Below are 21,531 nucleotides of genomic sequence, written 5' to 3'. Positions count from 1 at the left end.
ATTTTACTAGAGCCACATGAAGGAAAAGCTTCTTTTAACGCAACGCCGATTTAGAACATGCCTGCTGTTTGCTTGCTCACTAAAGGAAGATGAAGTACAAATTGTCTCTCTGTGATTTTAAATCTTGTACCCACAGTTCCTTACCCCAGATGATCTATAGCAGAAGTAACCCAGGCAACTGCTTTGGCTTAAACGTCCTCAACAAAAATCTGACATTTCCACCTTTTCTCTCATGTGTATCAGCTTTGCTGTAAGGAGAGACACCCAGTGAGGAGCTTAACTGAAATTGTCCAGACTCGAAAGTGCAGGTTGATTCGATCAACATCCCCTCACTGCCAGATTTCGGCACGAAAGTTCACTGCAAATTGCTCAGACCCCCCCTTGACACCATTTTACATATTGGCAACTTGAGGAGCAGTTTTACCTGGTACAGGCTGGCAAGGTGGTGTTTAGTTTTGATCAGAAAGGGCTGGTTGACCCCTGGATGATCCACGTCATGAGCCGCAGCAGCTAGCAGTCCGAGCATGATGTCCAACGGGGTGAGGAAGTTGGCAAGCTGAATCACACATGTTAATCGCAGCAAGAACACGAACAGTAAACACTTCTTTTTTTCTTTTGGCAAATAAAGGGATCAGCTAACATCATGGCATTGCTCAGTTTTGTAGGACAGTACACAAATGTCAAATATAAAATAAATTTTGTGAACAACATTTTTACGGTGACTGTTGAATAAACATCTATAAAGATATCAGACTATATACTCATATTTTATTACAGTTTGTACTTCTTATCTCTTTATCAAGTGCTTGAGCTTAGTCTAAAAGATTCAGTTTTAAAAAGTAAATAAGTATACTAGCAGGTGGGCATACGTTAGCATGCACGATAAGGGCTCTGCCTCACACAGTATTTAATAATACCAACAATACATCAGGCTTCATTTTTCTAGCACAGCACCGTGCTGTAAAATGCAGAGTTTACAAACTTCTGAAATTTCAAACTTGCCTGTTAGATAACTCAGTTCAAATATAGGTATTTTATTAGAGAACATAATTTACCTTTCTAACTTCAGACATCCAAATTTGAAAACCTGCCCAGACTTTTTTCTACTATACAGCTTATCATTCAGAAGCAAATTTTGTTATCATTGGGAAAAAAAAATTGAAGTCTTAGCATATTCTGTTTCTGAGCGTGAGGTAGTTATTACTGGCCCGATGAGTCTGTACAGAGTACAGGTCTATGAGCTGAAAGAAGCATTCTGTGACGAGAAATGAAGAGCAGTATGGTACAGCTCCTGGATACTGGCTGTCCTCTGCACTTTTTGACAGCAGGGACTTGCAGATCTTGCAGGAGATGGAAATACAGGAAAGCCGGGGCCTGCTCCTGTCCTCGCTTAGCATTACTATATTCTGGTCTAACAATTTGCTAATTCTAGCAGAACTTCCTTGCATTTAAGTCAAGCCAGGAAAGATTAGCTATATTCTTACACCGTGGCTCAGCATTACAGTATGACAGTGCCTTCCAGTAACAGGTAAAGCAACGTCACATCATCACGTTGTGAGGGCTTGCTGCAGCAGTCAAAAGCCGCTGTTCACTCGCGCAGAGGACACCCTTGCAACAGACCCCGTCAAAAGGAACGTTTTCCCCTTTTCTGGTGTTGCACTGCCAAATTTGGTATTTTGAAATATCGATGTGAGGGGCTTATGGCCTGAAGGGACTGAGGCAGGGGCATGCGCTGCCTTCTGCTGGCTTTGCTGGGAGGACCGCAGCCACTCGCAGATGGCTGGTACCCACGGCCACGGCCAGACTTGCCGGAACTTGTATGACAGCACTTTGATATGTCGCCCGCTTGATGACAAGCGACTCCAGCAGCTTGTTTAAAGCGTCTGTAGTCTGTAGCTGACTCTGCCACTGCCTCGTTCCTGACTCCAAGTACGCAATCATTTTCCGCTATCTAAAAATATTTTTCTGGGTTTTTTCCCAATCCTGGGAAAAAAAATAATTGAGACTTATGTGAAAGCAACATCAGCGTGAAAGGTTGCCATTACCTTGGGCTCCCTCAGATAGCAGTGCATAGCTTGTGTGACATCAGCAGCATGGACAGCATTGTGGTACGGGTTTTGGCTATGGTAATCTTCTTGAACCATAACTGGGAACCAAAACAGAAAAGAAAGATTCTTTTGTCTCTGAATGCCACGGCCACAAGTGGGAACTGGATTTAAAATACAATTTGAGGTTTTACAGTCAGCTGCCTACGGAGTTTCTTCAAATATCTGTAGCTTGCTTAGACTCGTGCTCTTATTGGGATACCTTTAGAGAAAAAATGCATGAAAGGATTTGTGAGGCCCAAGGGGATATACTGGGTCTAGTTCATAAATCAACTCTTTCTTGCCTTAGTGAAGGCTCCCATTCAGGAGTAAAATAAATAAGGAAGAGAGGCAAATTTATCCACAACGGAGTGTAATTATTTACGCTGCTGTCGTAGGGGAGTAATGTCACTAAGGCAGTACCACCTATTTTACAGCTGCAGGGGCTGAGGCCCTGATACCCTGGCATCATTTATTATTTGAGTGACTAGCAATGGTCAAAGGCATTCCTCCATCCTCCAGACAGAGAATCAAAAGATAAAGCATTGGGGTATTCGGAGCAAAATCTTCTGTGATAATTTTAGTCACGTCTATGCGTCTGCTTTAAAACACCAGTCCCTCTTGTTTTAGTGTGCAGTGCTGGAACTGGTCCAGCTGGAAGACTGGGTGACAACCTTTTAACTCTCAGCTTTCACTCACACAGAGAATCATCGAGGTGTGTGCTTCACACTCATCTGCTCCTTGCAGCATTGCCTGCACCATTAGGTGGTCTCGGGGCAACACCATGTGAACAGTGGAAGCTGCACGTGATCTTGCCCAAAGCACTCTCCTAGACACTATCAAAGTAATCAAACGGAAAGGTAGCGGGCAAATTTCCCATGGCACTTGTCTCCAGCATGGGGAACACCAAAGAAAGTCCTGGCCTTCAGTTTGTTTCCAGCTCCACAAGGATTCGACGTTACAGTGGGGAATCCTTTAAACCCTGAATACGGCTAGCTCTAATTATCTGAGCGTCCACTTCACGGCCGCCCACAGGGGTCAGAAACGGCAGTGAGATTTTGTCTGTCTCCACACTGGAGGAATGCTTTCCAGAAGCGACAATTATGCAGTCTTAAAGAAGAGACCTTGCCTTTGAAACTCTGTCTGACAGCCTAACAAACCGGCATTCAGCTGCATTCAAAACATGATGCAAAAAGTAATTGATTTTGGCCAATTTCTTCTTTTGGTTCGCTGACAGCATGGGGCTAATATTTCTGTTGGCAGTAACAGCAGCAGGGGCTTTCATCAACACTATTCAGTGCAGACAGCTTGATATAATTTGTTAAATTTTGCACATAAGCTTTTAACTGCCCTGGGTCTCAGCGGTCTATTAGTCACTAAAATAATGACACTGCACCACAATTGTACTGTGCATGGGTAAGTTCTGCAATGTCTGTCTGTCTGTCTGTGTGGGCCTACTCAGCCGGCCACATCTCTGCATGGCATACTTTTTTTTAAATCACCAGTGCAGTTGTGGTACTGGGATGCTTCAGCCCAAGGCAGAGCCTTTTGAAGTCCCTCCATTGACTTAACAGGTACTGAAGCAAGTACCTGAGTGCCTGTAAATTGTATGCTAATATATATCACAGAAATGTTTTACTGAAATATTTGCAACAACATCATGATTTTACATAGATACGCAGACCAAGCCAGTGCTGTCTTTGATGCCCTACTTAAGCTGTAAACTGCATTTGAAGATGGCTTTGAGGTGAGCACTTACCTAAAAACCTGTGTAATGTAACCATATCTAACTGGAAATGGTGAATAAGTCCATGCAGATTGAAGAGGTGACAAAGCAGTGTTACGAGACTGTTTCCTAAAAGGAGAAAGGAACAACGCTTAGATTCCCTTAACATGTAGTTACGAACCAAGCAAGACTAAAAATCTTGGTAATTTCCTAACTATTTGTCAGCTCCTACCACCTTAGCTCCTATCAGATGAGCTTAGATGACACTCATATACTCAAAAGTAGCTTATATAAATTACTCCTATATATAATCAAGATTTGATGGTATGGCTGTACCAGTGGAGTGCTATTCTTGTGTCTAGATGCCATAAAGTCATGTTTGCTGTTTCCACATGACACAGAAGGCGAATTGACATGGTTTTAACTGGATATCTTTTGACAGGCTTGTTTGAGAACCACATCATCTTCATAATCCAGGTCTACCTCCAGAAAAAACAGAAAGGAGAACGGCTTTTCTGCCACATCAGTTTGCTATACTGTGCTAATTAATTAATTACTGAGAAATCAGCAGTTTGTAATTACATTTTTTATTTTACACATGGCTGTACAAACATGTAATTAACCCACGTACCTAGCTCAGCTACAATTGCATCTCATAATGATGATGCAGACAGGGAAAAATCAGTTACAGCATTTATAGTCTCAAGTTCCACTGTAATGTTACGCTGGTCTTACTGTGAATCCAATACTGGGAATGCTGGCAAAATTGAGCCTAACTAGTATTATACGATCAACTATACATACACACAATATTTTAAAAAGTTTGCACTGCATAATTCAGCAGCAATGTTTCCAGAAAAGTTGGAAAAAAACCCCCAAACCAACCAACCCATACAATGTATAAACAATGTTTGAAGGGAGTCTTTTCTTATGTAATGTAACTCAGGAAAAAAAATAAATAAATGTATGAAGAGGACATGGAAACTTCTTTGGCCTTGACTACTGAGCAGGAGCACAGAAAGGTAATTTAGAAGAATTATGTTTTTGCTTCCCTTGCCATTTGCAGTCCTTTCCACTGTTCACTGCCAGTCACTCAGCTGAATTACCCTCTAAACCAACTTTTTTCTACACCTTCTGCCCCAGCCAAACCTAATTAGATTGAGGGTGAGGAATGAGGGATCTCATTCCTATGAGCAATACAGAAAGGAGAAAGGTGTGATCATGACCCTCTTCAGCAGTTACCTGATCAAGAGGTATTGCCTAGACATTGGGGGGGGGGGGGTGGTGGTGGAGTTGCAGGCATATATTTAGACAAAACATTGCACAGATTTTTACTGTCATAATGAATTTCCTAATTTTGGTGCTGAACAGAAGCAAGGGTATCTTCAGTTAAAGGTATTTCATGTTGATACAAATGGACTGATTATGGACTTATTGACCAATGTATCTAATAGGTATATTTAAAGTACTTTTGGAATTTCCCAGGTAAAAGAAACTGAAACACCTCCTTGAAAAGGTGACCATAACAAATGTAGGAGATTAGAGTAATACAAAAACACACTTTAAACATTATCCTATAGTTGTGAACGCTCTGGGAAAAGCCTGAAAATGTGCAAGGATATGATTTTAGGAGAAGTTAACTGTGTCCAATTTCTCTTCAGTAATCTAAACTGGAAAAGTTTAGCAATTAATTAATTAGGGCTTTTTAGAATAGTCATATATGACAGATACTAAAATAAAACCTTTTAAAAAATTACTTACCATTTGTCAAGCGGTCAAACAAGAAAATGTCAAAATCCCACATTCCCACTTTGGATAGCATATGCTAGAAAAAACAAATATGAAAAGGCAAATGACTGGTATGTTAAACTGTAAAGCACATTCAAATTATTATTCCACATTAATCAATCACAGGATTGGTTGCTGCAGCTTTAAAGTTTTGTGCGGGAAAGTTACAGAGATGTTTTTGAAATATCAGACATCAGGAACCAAATTTAGCTATACTGCACAAAATATCACTTGCACATTTAACTGAGGAGGTTTTGAACTTGACAGTAAATATACCTTCTAAATGGAGCTCAAAACATGGAATAATATAAAACAAAATATTATGAAAATATTCCCTTTTACTGCACAACTTTTTTATTGTTCTTTCATGCCCCAAAATCAATTCAGCACAAATCCTCTTAGGTTTTTATTACAGTAAAAGACAATCTTAGCTCTCATGGTGAATATGAATTACATTTTGCTAAACAAACCAATACACAGGAATAGCTTTTATAAACTTAGATACAGTGCTTCTGTGAAGCCCACTCAGCCACGCAGAAGAGTCCATCATTACCACCATATACAGTGTTTTTACAGCTACATCGGTTCAGTCAAGAGACTGAGTCTGGACTAACTGTATGACCTACAATGGCATATGTGTGAATGAAATGTGCATTCACTCCCTATACTCAAACCACTTCTGGATTCTTAATTACTTCCTAACACCTGGCACATAACCTTCTCTTGCAGAGAATAAAAATTGCCTAGGCACATAACCCCAATGCCATCAGTTCTGCAAGTTTTGTTAGAAAATATCATTCAAAGTAAGTATAAGAGCTGCAAAATAAGATAATTATATTTTGATTATTGTGAAGTTCTTTGCAGTGAATGTTCCCTGTTTCCTAGCCTTTGCCATTCCGAGAAGCTATTGTGGGTTGCCTAATAGCTGCTCCATACCAGCTGAGAGAGAGCTGTCTTTTTTCAAGCGGATGAACGAAACCCTGTGTCGAGGCTGCACTTACTTAAATCAGTAACTCAGCTAGGCATCCTTCGTCCTTTAATAAATCCAGACTATAATTTCAGTTGACAGAATCTGAAAGTGCTGAATAGATTTAGACATTTTCTTGTTGCTTTGAGACTAAGCCTTTAAAGCTGTAACCATAAAAGAGGAACGGACAGTCTGTTTGCTGTGAGGCAGGCAAGTAACGTGGGTCATTCAAGAAAGATCTGCCATACATTTGTTTATCTGAACACTGAAACAAAACTGACACTCTCTGGAATATTATTTAACGAAATGGAGATCTGGAGACCTGTCTTACCCTTGCTTGCCCAAGGTAGTCCTCATCCAGTAGGTACAGAGAGGCTTGTGGTACAATTCCACGCAGTAACCGGGATGCATGGAAATACCTCTGGAAACTTAACAGTCTTTTCACTTTTTTCTTGGTGCCGATTTCCCCTGAGAGTGTAGTATCTGTGAAAAGCAATCAGTACAGGAACTATGAAACCCAAGATGAAGGATGACATTCTCAATTATTTAATAAGAGAAACAGCAAAAGCTTTAAAATAGTGATACAAAAATCATAAAGTTCATGCTTCTTGCCAATCCACATGAAGGAGCAGTATTCAAATCCCTATACTTCAGTGTAATATATTTGTTTATTTCAGAAAGGAAATACGTTCCAGTAAAAAGAGTACTAACGCAGGACTTGGAAGATCTGAGTTCAGTACGCTGCCTGCCACAGACTTTAACGTGACCCAGGCTAAGTCGCGGGGGGGGTGATATATCACCTAACTGTAGATGTCCAGAGGGAGCCTAAATGACTATAGGGAGTTGGGTATGGGAAAGCTGCTCTTACTCTTCTGTGCCTCTGTGCCCTACCTACACAAAGGAAAAGAGCATTACCTTGCTACCTCACAGGAGTGTCACCGGAATATATTAAAACTGCATAGCACTAGCATACAGGGTGATCTTGGATATAAAAGCAAAAAAGTGACACCAAAAGAGACCTCAGAATACAGTCGGAATGTATGGCCCACTTTTGGAAAATGAGAGAAAAGAGAAAAAGAAGTAAGAATAGGTTAATAATCCTATTGTATTGTCTGCTGTCCTTCCTAGATATTAAAGCAAATTATAAATGAAGAAAATATTTTAGTTCTACAATTAGGAAAGCAAGTACATTCAGGCAATACACGCATTTCTGGTTACACAACAGAATATGTTTTCACTCAGTACCGGGATAATTCCAATTCCCTAATGCTGTATTCGATTTTCATATAGGGCTAAATGTGACACAAAAACCAAGGCAGTTTTATACAGTGATTAAATCAGTAATTCGAGTAATTAAATTACCTTATTGTTAGGAAGAACAATACGCAGGCTTCCTAAAACTGATAATGACTTAGGTAATTTCATCTGAACTTTTAACAGAACCTCACGTACAGTTGTGGTCTTTTCATTTTGCAGTCTGGTATAAGTTTTGGAAAAAGGCAGGACAGAAACTGAACAGTTGTTTGCAGGTAGTAAGATTCAACACAGTTTTATTTGTAAGAGGAACCTTGTAAGAAACTGAAGATTAAGCACTCTGTTTAGAGAACAGTAATGATTGCTTGAGATAAGAAGCTGTATAGCAATTCACTAGATTTCAGGTTTAAATAAGGCTCAGGAAAAATATCCGTGGACTGAAGATGACTCTCTCTACTCTGCTATTTCCTTTTATGCAAAAATGCTGAGCGTTTGTTCTGCTGTGAAATTAAAATATGACTTTGTATGCTGTTTTTATGGGTATTATTATTCTGAGAGGTTTTTCAGAGAAGTCGTGAAGGTTTTTTTGGATCATAGATGGTTCGGTATTTCATTTCTCCAACAGCAGATGTGCGAGCAAATTTCTTCCTTAAGTAATCCAACAGGTATTGAGCAACACAAAGTAACAACAAAAAAATTTACATACTTACATAGTGAGTATCAATAATTAATATATTTTCTTAGACCTGTAAGTCTCACACTTCCTGTGGGCAGCCCAAAGACCCCACCGAGTTTTAATAATATAAAAGCACAAAATAATTTTATTGCAACTTGACAAACCATGTGTTTTCAATGCAAACAGTAACAATGTCACTACTGTACCAGCCTGAAGGTTAGATTTTCATTTATGATGTGCCAGCATCTGCCTTAATTCTCTCGCACATTTTAAAAGCTGGAACAACTTCATGGCCCGTTGAAGGAGTGACTAATGTAGGTGCTAACAGTTACCCAGTGACAGCACATGTGGAGGAAATGGTAGACTTGTTTTTGCATTTCTTTTCATTTATATAGTGCTGCTAAGAAGTAGCTGGCATTCAGTTTAATTACTGGATAACAAAACAACAAAACACTCTTAAAATTAATTCAGTTTTTAAACTTTTGTCAGCTGTTTCTCAACTTCCCAACTTTCCTCATTCCATCTTTGCCTCCAAACTGTCACTGCTTTCAGGTAACAAGTTTAAATTTTAAAGTATGGAAAACTTCCCTTTTGTACATTAAAAATGAGTAGTTGCTCCAACTCATTTTTATCTAAGTTAGTATCTGCTTTTTCAGTTAAAGACAGATGACTTAAATTACCACCTATGTTCCCCTAAACTGTCTTTAAAACTCACATGTAGAGTTGCTGTGGATGATCTGAAGGTGAAGGTTTGGCCTGAGTCCCAACAAGCAGCCGTACGTTGGATTATGAAGAAGTGGTTATTTTATCCTTTGGATTACCAGATTATTTCAGTAGCACAAATAATACTTACCAAACCCCCCAAAACACCAGGTTGAAAGAAATAATTTCTTATTGTGAAACACATTTTCTGAATTTAACCATCAGACTTGTTGCCACTGCTTTGTCACATTGCTCCATATGGTTGTCATGGGTCTCAACTGAAATTTAATCATCAGGAGACAGCACCTCTGAAGCATGACTTGCTGCTTCACATGAGCACTGTATTACAATATATTATGCAAAAAAGATTACCCACAATACTCTGTTGCCCTGTATCTTCATTCATAAGGGAAGGAGTTCATAATACTGATAAAGAACAGTAGGAAGCATATTTTCAAAATTGGGCTCTTGACGGAACAGCCCAAATCCCACACTGCAGTCTATCCACATGCAAACTCTAGATGTTGACTTAAAGGATATCATGTTAAAATCACATCCTTTGGGTCATTTCAGTAATAATTGATTTGTCTATGAATCACAGGACTTGTCAGATGATTGCTATGACTCTTAACGGGTTACTCTGCCATCCGCAATAATGTACCTTATTATGATGGTGTCTTGCATAAAATTGGACTAAGACTCTGCCCCTCTCTGAGCACAACACACCTCAAACTACTATAATCTCATCAGCATTTTCTCTTTCCCCTCCCAAGATTAGTGTCAAACAAAAAAGCACGGCCATATGAAGTTGAGAGAAAAAGGACAATTAAAAGAGAAGCAGCTGAGAGTGAATGCTCAAATTCTGTCCTCAGCTCAGCAGTCACACCTGAATCTCCCAGCAGTAAAGAGCCATTCCTCGCATATGGGATCCATCAGCTAACACAAAATCAAGATGCAGTTTTAGGCTGAAATTAAAGGTTTATGTGAATGACTTCTAGTAATATGCTGAACATACCACTTCTTTATTGAAAACTGTAAATTTCAATTTAAATTGTAAGTACAAAATTTCGATGATGACCCCTGATGTAAGACGTATAATGACTTTGAAACATAAAGAGTTATTGATAGCTATTTCTAATTAGGTTAAATTGAATTACAAGTAAACGAATCAAAAATATCGTTGCAGATATCACTGAACTTCAAACATTGAACTATGGGTTCTAAAACCTATGCTGTATTATCTAGTTAAAGACCACAAGCTGCAGGGCTCATATGGGAAGGATTTAGTAATTATGTGCAATTTTGAAATGAACGTGAAAGACGAACAAGAATGTCTTTTGTTTATACCCATAAAACTTCCCTTGAGAACTGTGTTTATCTTTAATCATTGTGGCAACTTCTGAATGTTTTGTTTACCTAAAAAGGTATCATCTGTATCTCTTAAAAGATGCACATTCTCATATCCTGTGCACATATCTCCTAGCACACTGGCTGGAGAATCCCTTCTTTGTATACTGAACAAAGCTATTGTATGAGTTACATACACATTTACAGAAGTGTCCACATAAGCATTCCTCACAAAGCTTAACTTCTGCCTTCAAAAACACAGGTGGCCTGAGCTCACAGCGTATCTCCTGACGTGTTTCAGCAGGCAGCAAAACTGGTTGCATTTTTCCTTGGGTCATTTGATACCTGCAGCACATATACACACCACTGGACCACGGACGATGTCTGGATACTGCACGTGGCCCTCAAGAGGTTAATAAGCTACAGGAATCAATGGTTGCCTTCTCTCTCCTAACAAAGTTCCTCCAGTTACACAGATCCGCTCGCCTTAACATGATCTATGGCTCACTACACCCCAACCTCTGTTATTTCAGGGAAAGAGGTTTCCTGCACTAGGGACTGCTACCAGTTTTCTTTCAGATTTCTTTCACATTGCTGCGCTAGCGTGTGCCCACAGGCAGCGTGAATATAAAAATGATAGAGGTTATGTTAACAATGGTTGAGTTAACATCCAGAAACGATCACATAAATCAAATTTGGACAAGGATGTACTTAACTCTGCACCAGACATTCATTACATTGTTATTGTTCTTTCAAAGTAAACAAACTTGGTTATGCATTCAAATAAGGCCTCTGAGTTTTCCTCCACAGTATCGCCTTTTTTTATTTTATTGCACCTCAGCGTACAATAAAAACAGGTCACCCAGCAGCATGAGTGGCTAACAACAGGTTTATTAATTTTCAAAAGCCAACTGATTCAGAAGCAGAAAATGGTTTTCCTCTTTCTTTCCAAAAGGATGCAGAATAAATCAGGTCCTCAAGCACCTGCCTTTGACTCATGTGGTTTACAATACCCTTTCCCCTCTTCTGAGGATGCAAAGACATTCTGTACTCAGCCACTGCTCTACAACTGTATACAAAGAGTCAGGCAGGATGGGTAGAAAAGTGCTGGAGTATCTGGAAGACAAGGTGAGAGGATCAGACCTGCAATTTACTGTCCAGTCAGTTTGCAAACAGCGAGGACTCTGGGAAACAATTTGTCTTTGGGTAAACATATTTTTTCAGTTAGGAAGAGCTGTGAGAAAGAGAGGGGGACTCTGAACACATCAGAGAAAAGGAGAAAATTAGAAGAAGTAGAACAAAAGATCTTTGAAATTTTCCGCTTTGAGTCAGGATTCCATTCTTCAACCACCTGCACAAGTGCACAAAATCAATGCAGAGCCCTGTTTACAGAAGAGGTGCTTGTGTGCTTCTTTGGCTAATGTAGTTAGTGAAATAAATGTGAGAGGTTCTGGGACTCCAACTTTCTAGGCCACCTTGTTACGGGGTTTCCTCCTCTTTGAACATTACACTTAAGGTGGAGGTGGCTTGTAACAGCTCAGTTTCCAAATCATAAAGTTCCTGCAAAATTGTTAGCATCTTGAAGAACACTAGTCATGCAGTTTCGCCCCCATCCCAAAATATATTCCTTTTGATACTGTTTGAAAGAGACTACAGAACTTAAGAATTACGCAGATTATCCCACCTATATACCAAATTATCCCGCTACACCAAATTCTGGAGAAACTAGGGTTTCAAAGACCAGTTAGGTACCAGAATATTAGCCTTAATAACAGGAAGAGGAATAGATTAAATCCAAATTTAAGATGAATTTAGATGTGCTTCTCTTCACAATTTGAAGCCTTTATTGGGGTCATCAATCATCTTTATGCAAACAAACATCTTGGCATCTTTTATTAAGCCTCCTACAAGTTCTTAGGAAACAGCATGTTGTGTTCCATTTCGCCACAAAGTCGTTATCATTTCAGTATGAACCTTCACTTTTCCACTTCAATCTTCGTACAGTAGCACAGTCAGGACCTTTTTTTTCCTAAAACTGCACATGTTCTATAGCTGATTATAGCTTCTCCAACAGGAAATGGTACATCCCCTCCCCCTTCACTCCCCTTGAGAAAAAGCAACATAACCTGTAATAACAGCAAACTCAACTTTCATTTATCATCTTAATGATCCCTTCTCCTTGTTCCTTCTTTTCCTCTGGTCATTTGGAAAGTATCCTCAGTGTTATCTTCAGTACACCCTTTCCCTTTTCTAATCAGGGAAAAGAAGGTGGGGTGCCAGAATGGGTCACGAATCATTTGGAAACTTAAAGGGACATTCTCAGTTGAACTGACTCCCAAATCTGTATTAAAAAAATAAGTTACAAACCTGTATAATCAGGTCAGTGTTCACTAAGACTTTGTGTGTGAAGCACATCTAGTTGTTTGTTTGCTCTGCTTGCTCTCATGAGTTCTCCTGAAGCATTCATAACCCAAACTACTGCGTTTTGTTAGCATACAAGGCACATGCATCAGTTTTACATTCTGGCTTTCACTTTCTACAAATGTAGCGTAAAAGCTAAACAAGGAGCATGAATGGCAAGAAGTAGAATATACTTTTCAACCTACCTTGTTATTAAATTTTGCAGACAACAACTCTTAAAAACACCCTTCCCCAAAAAAAACCACCCCAAAACAACACCCTGAACCAAAAAAATCTTGCTGTTATTCGATGAAAAGAAGAAAGGAGGGAACGAGACTGACTTCCAATGACAGAAAGAATTTCTGAATATAGTGAAGTGTTACTAGAAAACAGAACAATCTTTGTGCTGAAACATTATTAAGAGAATCCCAATTCCTTTTCCTTGAATAGGAAACTGAAAGCAAGGCCATAGGCCAGTTCTGGAAATGCTCTTCCCATTCAAACCAGACACAAGCTAACCAGATTAAGAAGCCCATATGCCTTCAGGATGTTGATGAGTATCTTTTGGATGTGCTTATCCATGAAGAACTAAGGGAGGTATTATGTAGAAATGATGCAGACCTCATAAGATCTCTCCCTTTCTAATTTAATAACCATCTGGAACTTTGGACTCATCTCCATGGGCTGTGTTGGGATCTGAGTAATCCAATCAGCCCTTGAAACTTCCTCACAAGACTTCTAGTGTCCTAATTTAACCTGGGTCAGAAATATCTAAAAAGGCATCTCTCACTCCCACTTCTTTTTCTAGCCAAAGGCAACAAAACAAGACAGTTAACCAAACTCTCTTTAACCTCACTCATTTGGGTTCAGGTTACTTGATGGTTCAGTTTTGGGTTGGTGGCTGTGGTTAAGTTTTATTTTCCCTGGAGATGGGCCCTACCTGAAAGCCCTGGAGTTGTTCAAAATCCAAACCCAAAACTGAATGTAAATTTTGCAAATGGACCCTTCCGAAGACAGGCAGAAACCACAGATTCAAACATCCACAGACTTGGGTTCTTTGAGATGGAGACTTTTTCATGAGTTCGTATCTTACCTTACTAACCCTGATAGCACTTTTCATTTCTGTAGTACCTGATTCATCACATGCCTGCAAAGCATCACTTCATTTGCAAACAAACTGAAAACCAGAGGATTTTGCTTGACTCAAATCAGACAGCAAATCAAGGACAGTGACTGAATATTACCTAATATCACTGTTTATCACTATCTGGTACTAGAAGTACATCATCTATACTAACTTAATCTGCTAAATTAAGCTTCAAGCAGGTGGGGTTCTTTTGGACTCAACTTCTGCCTGCATGACAATACCAAGATCGTAGGTAATACGCAGATATACCTTTGGAGTGTCTACAGACGTGTTTTGACCTTTTAGATGTTCTCAGACCCCACTCTATGTTCCTGTTGCACAGGGTGTAAGGAAACAGAAATCTCTTTGGGTAACACTGTTTTGGTACAGAGACTCCACTTTGCATACTACATCCTTTCCCTTCCCTTGTTCTCCTAGATCAATATATAGAGAAGTGAATTCTATCAGAACACTGCGGATGGCTTACTGAAAACAAGGGGGTGGAAGATAATGAAAGCAATGGTATGACTGATACTGTGACAAAAATAAAGTGTCCCTAATGGAGAATTTTTCAGGAAAAGTTAAAAATGCAAGCAAAAACAATTTTAATTATATTCCTCCATGATAGACGTATTTAAATATAGTAAATTAGAGGCTAATAATTTTGTCATTAGGAAGCAAAAAATTCAATCCAGCGAAAAGCTTAGCATAAACAAGATGGGCAATGGAGAACCACTGTTTAAGTCTTAAGAATGTCCTTGTCTTCTGACTTAAAGCTTGACAAGCAAATCTGTAAATAAAAAGTTACTCATTTCAGATGTAAACTATGTTATTTTGTTACTCTACTTAATTTCATGTGGCGATAGAACAAAGCATTTAATATAACTGGAGCAGGGTGAGGTCCTCTTGGTTATTGCTGCATGCCTACCTACAATTCTAGATTTGTCACAAGGAATTCCCTCAAACTTCTGGTTAATGCAATAAAGAAATGTACCATCAGTCACCAGCACAGTCCATCATGGGATAATGAAATCCATTTCAATCAATGCATATTTGTCAGCGGAGGGATCTGGTTCAATGACTCACTGAACAACTTTGTCAATCAGAGAACTAAATTATTGCTGCCTTACCCTACGGTCCTTTATTTCTCAAATCCAAACTATGCTTCGCTTAAAGGAAAATTGGATCAAGTTAATTTTCACTGCTGAAGTGTTTCAAATTCTAAATTATTATACTGCACATATTCAGTTTAACTCCTTTTCTGCCCTGTGAACACAAAAAGGTTAATTTAATTTACAGAAATGCAGAAGTGCCAAGAAACTGCCGCCATTATTTCAACCTGCATTAGGTTCAGTTACAAGCTAAAGCTACCGAGTTCAGAGTCAAACTTTCCTAAAATTTGTGAGGTTTGGTTTGGAATCAATCTTACATCATTTATGCATTATATTCAGCTGCTTGATGGCACCTAGGAATTGCCTATTCCATCCCATTACTCCGTCTGGAAAATAAGTTTCTAATGCTGATTTTTTTTTTTCTTCCACTGCTCCCATTTTAAGGAATGCCTTATTTGCATGAAGAGAAAACCCTCTCCCCATTTTCCTATAAACCTATAGGGCTGTGCAAAACTTGTATCTTTTAATTTAGGAGTTTGTAAAGTCTGAATATTTGTTCATAAGCACCCTAGTGAATGTGAAGCCTCAAGTCTGCCATGTCCAGCTTATTTTTTTCCGGGGTATATCTACAGCCATCAGGAGCAGGTGGTCCCCTTGCCTTTTTACGGCAGGATGGAAAAACGGATGGTCGGCTTGCCTCCTGTGGGTCTTCACACCGGGCTGGCTAACAAGTATTGGCTGCCGCAGCTTCCCCGGGGAGAGGAGCTGCTACGTAGCTTCCCCTCAAGCTTCTGGCTCCATGCCGTCAACACAAACGAGTATCTGGTTGGTCATGCAGGTCTCCACAAGTTGCAGGCACTGACTCAAGAGGCTGAGGCAAACATATGCAGAACCAAGGAGTTATTGGTGACACAGGTATATTTTACATTCAATTTTGTATTCCAGAGTCATCTTAAGAGTCCCCAAACCCACCAGTGCAACTACACCTCAAGGAAAGCTTGCAACTAGGCAGAGAAAAGGCAGGAAGATGCTAAAGCCTTCCATCTCCTCCAGACAGGATCCTGCAAAATCCTCACGGCCCTGACAGCCTGGCACTGACAAGGTGAAATAACACTCACTAAGTTTCTATATATTGCAGAGAGGCACCAGAAGAATGTGTAGATGGCATCACAGACGTTAGCTCAAACAGCAAGAAGCCAACATTAATCCAGTTGGCTTTCATTAGGGCTACAGAAGATCCCATTTTCAGAGCGCAGGAAGTTTTCCTATCCAAAAAGACTTAACGGTGTCTTAAATTACACAGCAACTTTACTGCAGGACTCCAGAAAAAACAAAAGATATGGTCTACTCAGTGTTAACCCTTAATAGCCATAGGAGGGAAAAATCCACTAGTTCGACTGAATCTGCAAGTATGTTAACGAAGTTACATATACGTAAACTTTAGTCTGACATTAAATAGCAATGCCCTGATTTTTTTTTTAAATGTCAATTTTCAAAATGAATGCCAACTCTGTTCAAGAATGAGCTTCAGTGTTTTCCCTTACTTTAAAACAAGGGTGGTACTGTTATTTGGAATAGTATTTCAGATGGTAGAGGGAACTATTACTATTTAAGCTCAGTTTGTCTGAATTAGTGAGAAGCTGGACTAACGTTTATGATGCATTTCTTCATAACTTCTGAGGATATTTACCACAAAGTTTTCTCTTCCTATCTCCCTCCCTGACCCTCCCCGTAACAGCTTTCATCATACGGTTGCTGCCTGTCAATTATTGCCCCCAAACAAATGCAACCCAGTGCCAAAATTCTACTGCAAGTATTAGTTAGGCAGGTTTCAAAAAAGTTTGCAGTAGTGACATTTATGCTCTTTTATGTGTCTTTTTGATAGGACGTGCAGCACCATGGGGTTTGATGCCTATATGGTATGCACAGAAGAAATGGATTTGACAGATAGATGTAGATGAACAAATAACATAAAAGTCTGTTCACTTCCTGGCAAAACACGCATCTGCGTGCTCTGACACTGAGCATCTTCATTTACCTGTAGGTCTCCAAGTGAGCCAGGCCCAGTGCACTTGCCATCTACAAAATTAGTAGTCAAGTGCCTAGAAATCTCACTGAATTTTGCTCTGAAAAATTAAGTCAACACCACTCCCTAGGCAGAAAGCAATAAATACATAAAAAACTGAAAACAATGTGAAATCCAAGTTCAGGATCACTGCTTTTCCTTACACAGAGATCATGCTCAGCCATAGTGACTTCTTTCAGATTAAGGAAAAGCAGTAAAAAGAAAGACTAAGTCAGAAGTCCTTGGGGACAGAGAGCACAGGAACATAAAAACCCCAGGTTCTCCACTCCCATGGGACCAGAGGTGCATGCAGAGAGAGGCATCGCTTTTAAGTTCAGCAGTTACAGGAGAGGGGTTATACGGAGTGCCCTGCTCCTCGTATGATCAAAGGCTGAGTATTCACCGGTACATCTCTCGCCATGGATCTCTCCATAGACAGCCCACGGACAGCACCAGCACTTCCCAGAAGCTGGCAGGATCTGAAGGATGGCAGGATTCATCTACAGGGGATAAAAGTGAAAGCCCTCTCGCCAGAAAAAAGAGCTGAAAAGTTTTTGGTTTCTTTAACTGGGGCGAGGAAAGAACATATGATGAGAATGTTAAATAATGTGTATGTATTCCAAATAAAAATGAAATAATTAATTTAGTCACACTCAAATGTGGATATATATTCACTTCTACTTCATGAATGAAGTGTTTCATTTTCTCTCAGTCTTTATAAGGGCATCAACAGTAATATTTCCAGCTAGCCTAAAACAGGTTTTTCTTCACATTTTTCATTGGCAAGCCAGGACTAAATCATCCTCAGAGCTCTGCTCAACCAGTACATTATTCCCTTTTCCTGGGAAAACTGCTGGATGTATCTTACCCCTTATGTCTTTCTACCTCAGCCATAGCTAGCACTCCGACGGACTTAAGACCTAGAAAATACCTTTTATCAGCAAGACTGAAAGCAAGCGCTTTGCCAGGCGGCAGTAACTTTGCCAGCTGGGCGAATGCAGCCGATCAGAGCCCAAGTCCTCCCCTTCCTATCAGCCCCTCTTTTCTCCTCACCTTTTGCAGCTGGGCTTCTTCCCCAGTTCCTTGCCACCTACCTCCCTTCCCGGGAGGCACTCGGGAAAAGCAGTTACAAAAAGGAGACTTAAAACTTTGGTTTAATAATTGCTTTTTAATGAAAAGCATAATCGCTAGAAGCTTAAAAGTGTCATCACTAATCCAACTGTCGGAGTTTCAGTCTGTTTTGATGAAGCCAGTGAATAACTTTTGCTTCAAAGGTTACATGGAGTGCTCTGCGCAGTACACAAGGACACATCGAGATCTGCCTGTGTCTGAACACTGGAGTTAACACAGCATCCAGACTGAATGCTACAGGGCCCAAGATGAAGAGTTCTCTGTTTTTTTATTTTATTTTATTTTTTACACCCTGGCTAATGGGTCTGCATCAGTATAGAGAATCCATCAAGTGAAAAAACCCCCAGGATCTTGATTTTTTTTTTTCCTTTTAGATTTGCCCTCCTTTATTTACAACAGTGGCAAAATAACTTCAATCAAAATGAGGTTAACATTATTTTTAACAGATGTTCACTGCTGGCCTGACCCAAAATCCATTGACGTCAATGAGAAGACTCCATGGGGCTTTGGATTGGGTTCTAATTGTTGGAAAAATTAATGTTATTGTAAACCACTGGTCAGTGCTGTCACATGCTCCCCTTCTGTGCCAATTCTATATGACCGGATAACAGTATCACATAAATCTGTTCCAACTGTTGGCTAAGAGGCTAAAGGACACAGAGGTTTATCTTTTTAATTCTGAAGCACCCCCTGCCCCCCTCCCCCAGCAAACCCCATGGCACTACTATATTTACTTGAGAGACTCAGCATTATGGACAGTATTCATACAATCAAAACATTTCACAAACACTGGGTGGGAATAATAGAATTATTAATGCTGACTGTATGAAGACAGCTGAACTATAGATATGTATGAAATGAGATACTTTGGTTCGTATACTTTCAATACAGATTTTTTTTTTTAAATACAGACCTGAAGGAAGGGTTGTACTTACTGTTAAGAAGACGGAAGTCTATAAATGGGTAGGAGCCACGGCGCTCGGAGAGAACCCCTGTCTGACCTCTCACCCGTGCATCTCCTGCAAAACACAAAATCCCCAGAGACATTAGAAGGGGCAGCTGCCTTTCTCTGCTGTTAACATCTAGATCTATTTTCTATTCAAAGTGATGACGTTATGCTCCTCCAGTGGGAAAACTAAGGGCCAAAAAATCATCTCCCATGACATCTCTGGGTAATTGGGTAAAGCAGTACAGCTGATCCTCTTATCAGAACAAAGGCACAAACCCCTCCATGTTTACTCTGTGGAACAGCTTCTCGCCCAGTAAGACTCTCACTGCTTCAGAAGTAGTGTAGAGGTCCAGTTTTTTGCCCAGACAAGACCAGTTGGATTCTGACTGTCATGGCACCACACACAAAGGTCTCAACCTTGGACTAGGCTTGCAGTCCAACTGACCTCCAAAGCTGTGGGACTGGTCTCAAAATCATGAGCTGATTAAAAAAAACCCAAACAAAATATGAAGACTTTAAGGGGTTTTCTTTGTTTGTTTTTGTTTTACTTGCTGCTCTTTGAGCATTCCGGAAAATGTCAGCCTTCTCCTCAAACACTGAAGCTGCTTTATTTAAGCAAAACCTGATGTTCTCAGATAAGCATTACTCCAGAGCTTTAGAATGTAAATTTAAATATCATAAGGTAACAACACAATACTAAGAATTAGTATCGCCGTGTAATTCACATTGATTAATACCTGACTTACCACGTAACATTGATGAAACTGGCAAAACTCATTTAAGAATAAAAATGCTACTTGGGATGAATAAGAATTACAAAACCTCACTCTAAGTAGGTAGGAAGCAGTGGGAAGCAGATGTCATTTTTACATTTCCATAGCTTTAAATACCTTGAACTGTAATTTAATAATTTCTTTATAGGCAAACAACAAGACCAAAATATTAAAAAATCTAAATAAGATGAAGTTTGGAGATTTTAGAGCTTCAGGTTAGAGTATTCTAGTTCTTCACAATACCAATTCCTCCTCTACAGAAACACAAGCCATAGTGCTGAAAGCATACCCACTGCGCTTCCTCAGACAGCTCACACTGTAGGCCTCTCAACGTTTGCAATAAAATTATGAATTACTAGTTAGTTTGAATTGTGCTTCCTCTGGGATACAAATATATAGCTTCTGACTAATCTAAACAAAAATAATTTAAGAATTTGGCTGCTAGTGCTAGCTTCTACTGCTTATATTTAAAAACAAGAAAACATCTTGCAGCGTAAAAGAAGGACCTGGTTAGATGCTGTTATTTTTTTCTATCTAATGTTCACTTAAAATGTGCTTACAATTACGTTTAATGGAAGAAAGCCAAGTAGAACTATTAAGTTAAATATTCGAGGTGGAGAAAAACTTCCGTGCCCTCTAGGGGTCCTTAGAGGTACGAAAGACACAGGAGTGTGCACTCAAATTAAGAATATTTCAAACACAGTCACTTTTGATTATAAATACAAATCTATTTTCTCTCATCCTTTCTTTTGCTTTGCTTTTTTGTTTCCGGAGACAGAACACGTGCTCCCTGTACTCAGCTCCCGCTTGCCAACTGCTGGCTCTAAGGAACCAGCCCAAAACAACTCAAGCTGTTGTTGACCCCACTTACCCCTCCTGATAGCTGGGGCAGGAGGCACAAATCTCTGCCTGCTCTCCAGCTGTTGCACTTCAAAGGTGTAATAATAGTGGGGGTATACCTTCATCAGCAGTTTAAAATCACGTGTAAGTTGTCACAACGGTATATAAATGATATATATAATAAGTATATAAACCTATTCCCCTGCGATCCTTCTGTTAAAGGGCAGAAGGGTGGAGCAAATAGCTAAAGAGTTTGTAAAACACCAAAGCAAAATTAATCAGCACCCATGAGTCAGAGCTCATAAGGCAGCACCTTGACTTAAAAGCACTGCTCTCCACCACAGGTAGACCCATCAGTTTGGCTGGGTCGTGTAGAAAGAGTAAGAATGGCAAGCATATGGTACACATTATATAAACCCAAAAAAATCAGACAGGCTTGAGCCTGTCACTAATAAAAGCATCAGCAAATTAAGAACGGGTGTAAATTCAGAGCACGCCTTGATTGAGGCTTTTGTTTCTCTGTACGCACCAATGAATTAACAGGAAACTGCAAATAATCCCCTGCATTAACACACTGATAAACATGTCACT

General features: G+C 39.7%; 1 protein-coding gene across 1 annotated transcript in view; it reads right to left on the bottom strand.

Annotated features, from left to right (window-relative positions):
- The window catches only part of PDE7B (phosphodiesterase 7B), an 86,021-nt gene that overhangs the window by 19,260 nt on the left and 45,230 nt on the right, over positions 1–21,531 (bottom strand). The window contains exons 2-7 of the mRNA XM_072855917.1: positions 19,314–19,397; positions 6,897–7,048; positions 5,572–5,635; positions 3,844–3,939; positions 2,046–2,146; positions 425–556 (exon numbers count right to left, since the gene is read on the bottom strand). Of these exons, the coding sequence (XP_072712018.1) occupies positions 425–556; positions 2,046–2,146; positions 3,844–3,939; positions 5,572–5,635; positions 6,897–7,048; positions 19,314–19,397 (629 nt within the window). The remainder of the gene's footprint in view (positions 1–424; positions 557–2,045; positions 2,147–3,843; positions 3,940–5,571; positions 5,636–6,896; positions 7,049–19,313; positions 19,398–21,531) is intronic.

Source organism: Ciconia boyciana, chromosome 3, assembly GCF_034638445.1.
Source record: "Ciconia boyciana chromosome 3, ASM3463844v1, whole genome shotgun sequence".
NCBI classification, from domain to species: domain Eukaryota; kingdom Metazoa; phylum Chordata; class Aves; order Ciconiiformes; family Ciconiidae; genus Ciconia; species Ciconia boyciana.
Note: the sequence above shows the minus strand (reverse complement) of the source record. Positions and strands in the feature narration are given on the sequence as shown.